This window comes from Austrofundulus limnaeus, unplaced genomic scaffold, assembly GCF_001266775.1.
Source record: "Austrofundulus limnaeus strain Quisiro unplaced genomic scaffold, Austrofundulus_limnaeus-1.0 Scaffold407, whole genome shotgun sequence".
In the NCBI taxonomy this organism is placed as follows: domain Eukaryota; kingdom Metazoa; phylum Chordata; class Actinopteri; order Cyprinodontiformes; family Rivulidae; genus Austrofundulus; species Austrofundulus limnaeus.
Window position 1 is genome coordinate 24,179 of NW_013952809.1, and position 2,051 is coordinate 26,229.

At 38.3% G+C, this 2,051-nt stretch overlaps 1 protein-coding gene across 1 annotated transcript in view; it reads right to left on the bottom strand.

The window, feature by feature from the left end:
• The window catches only part of LOC106528841 (dehydrogenase/reductase SDR family member 11), a gene marked incomplete in the record, with an annotated part of 7,913 nt that extends 6,996 nt beyond the window's left edge, over window positions 1–917 (bottom strand). The window contains 1 exon segment of the mRNA XM_014024111.1: window positions 717–917. Coding sequence (XP_013879565.1) covers window positions 717–848 — 132 coding nt within the window.
• Window positions 918–2,051: the final 1,134 nt, after the last annotated feature.

Sequence of the window (2,051 nt, forward strand, 5' to 3'; positions counted from 1 at the left end):
GCTTTTAATCAGAAAATTTACTGCTCACCTGTCATGTTTACAGGATTAAACGTAGAAAGTTATTTATTCCTTTAACAGGAAATACATTTTTCAAGCAATATATTTTGGGGGGACTCTCTGAAACAGAACCGGAACTCAAGATGAGAACAGTCTGAAATGATTGTATCTCTTGATCTTAGTCACAATGTGGAATTTATTACTTTCAGTAGTTAATGTTTAACTAATTTAACCTTTGTGGATAAACGCTGAAACAATCTTTGATTCAGGTGTGATGGACAAACTGCAGAACTTAATTTTAGCAACAAGAAGAATGAATCCAAATTAATTCATGACATATTTGTATTGTTCTTTTATTATTAATAAACTGATCTTAATCATACAACAAGGAGATGTTGTTGGAAAAACAATCTGGGCAAATCATTGTGTAAATTTTAAATAACCTTTGCAGAACTGAATGATTTCAGCTCTGCTTTTACTTTGAAAGTTTATGAAATAAAGAGTGTATTGTGTTATTTTTTTCCCTGTTCCAAAAACACAAAGTTTCAGTGGTGTGATTCCTAAAAAGCACCAGAATGGTAGGAAATGTTGCTCATTCACAGAACAAGATGACAGTAAAATATGTGTGATGTGTAAACCAACGGAGCGAAACATAAAAACTGGTTTGTCAAGTTTGCTCCAGAAAGCCAGACTCTCTAAACACTGCGTTAAAACCAAACCTGGATCTTCTCCACGCTCCTGGCGCAGCCCACCACCTTCATCCCGGACCGGACCAGCTCTTTAGCGATGGCCGCTCCGATCCCGACCGAAGCTCCGGTCACCAGAGCCACTCTGCCRCTCCAGCGGTCCATCTTTCACTGCTGAGACACTGAAGTCCTGCCGACATGAAGGAGAACCGAGCCGACGCCAGAGGGCGGGGTTTCTTTCACGCGCGTCCAAGACCGCTGCGCCAGAGGCGGCGCCAGACATTTTTCTCAGGAGTGGCCAAGAAAATTACATAATTCTTTACTCAAAAGTTTCTGCAGATCTTTGTGTTTTGGTAGTTTCTTTATGTCCTTATACAGGCAGTGACTACCTTATAAACATGGGCGTCAAAACCATTTTAAAAGTGGGGGGACACACTGTTGGGGGGTCTCGGGGTCCTCCCCCAGAAAATTTTGAACGAAATAGATGCCCTTTCCAGCATTCTGGTGTATTTTACCAGGTTATTTAACATATTTTTATTTACATAAATAAACACTTGATTTAATAATTATTTTAGAGACAGGTTATTCATAAAACTGGTTTCATTATCCTGTTTTTAAACTCACTGGTTTAGCTCAGATAAGGTTCATTATGTGACACAATTTATCATATAAAATTACATTAGGGATGTTTTTTTACTTTTATGCTGTTTATTGATTTATTTTTAATTTTAACACATCATTGTGCCAAATAATGATGACCTTCAACTGCATGTTTAAAACTAATATTAATTATTTTACCCGATGAACAGGTGCAATATTGAAAATCACCAACAGTGACTTTAGAGGGGTTTTTCACTTTTTCTGATTTAGTGAAAGGTCTACTCATAACCAAAACAGACAGAGCACCTTGCAGCCTTCAGAACATAAAATAACACTGTGTTATGATGACAAAAAAAATCACTTGTCACCATAAGTAGATTATAGGCATACTGTGGCTGTGTCCAGGCCCGGTCCTCCGAAGGCCGCATACGTCACAGCGCCGCGACGAAGGACGTCCAAAACCAAAGACTCCTCCGATGCGGCCGACAAATARGTCCTTCSTTTGGCCCGAATCGAAGGACAGGTCTGATGGATCCTTCCCGGCCCAGCGTATCCCATAATGCATTGCGGCCCGACCGGAGATTTTTTTATAATAGTAATGGTGGACGAAGCGAGAGAAAAGAATACGTTTTAAATAAAAATATGGTGATATAAAAATTTTAAAAAAAATTGCGGTTGTAATTCTAATACTTTTATCATTTGTATGGACATGTTTTTAAATATTATTTTTTCGTCATAAAAAACGCGAAATAAACATGAACCTACAGC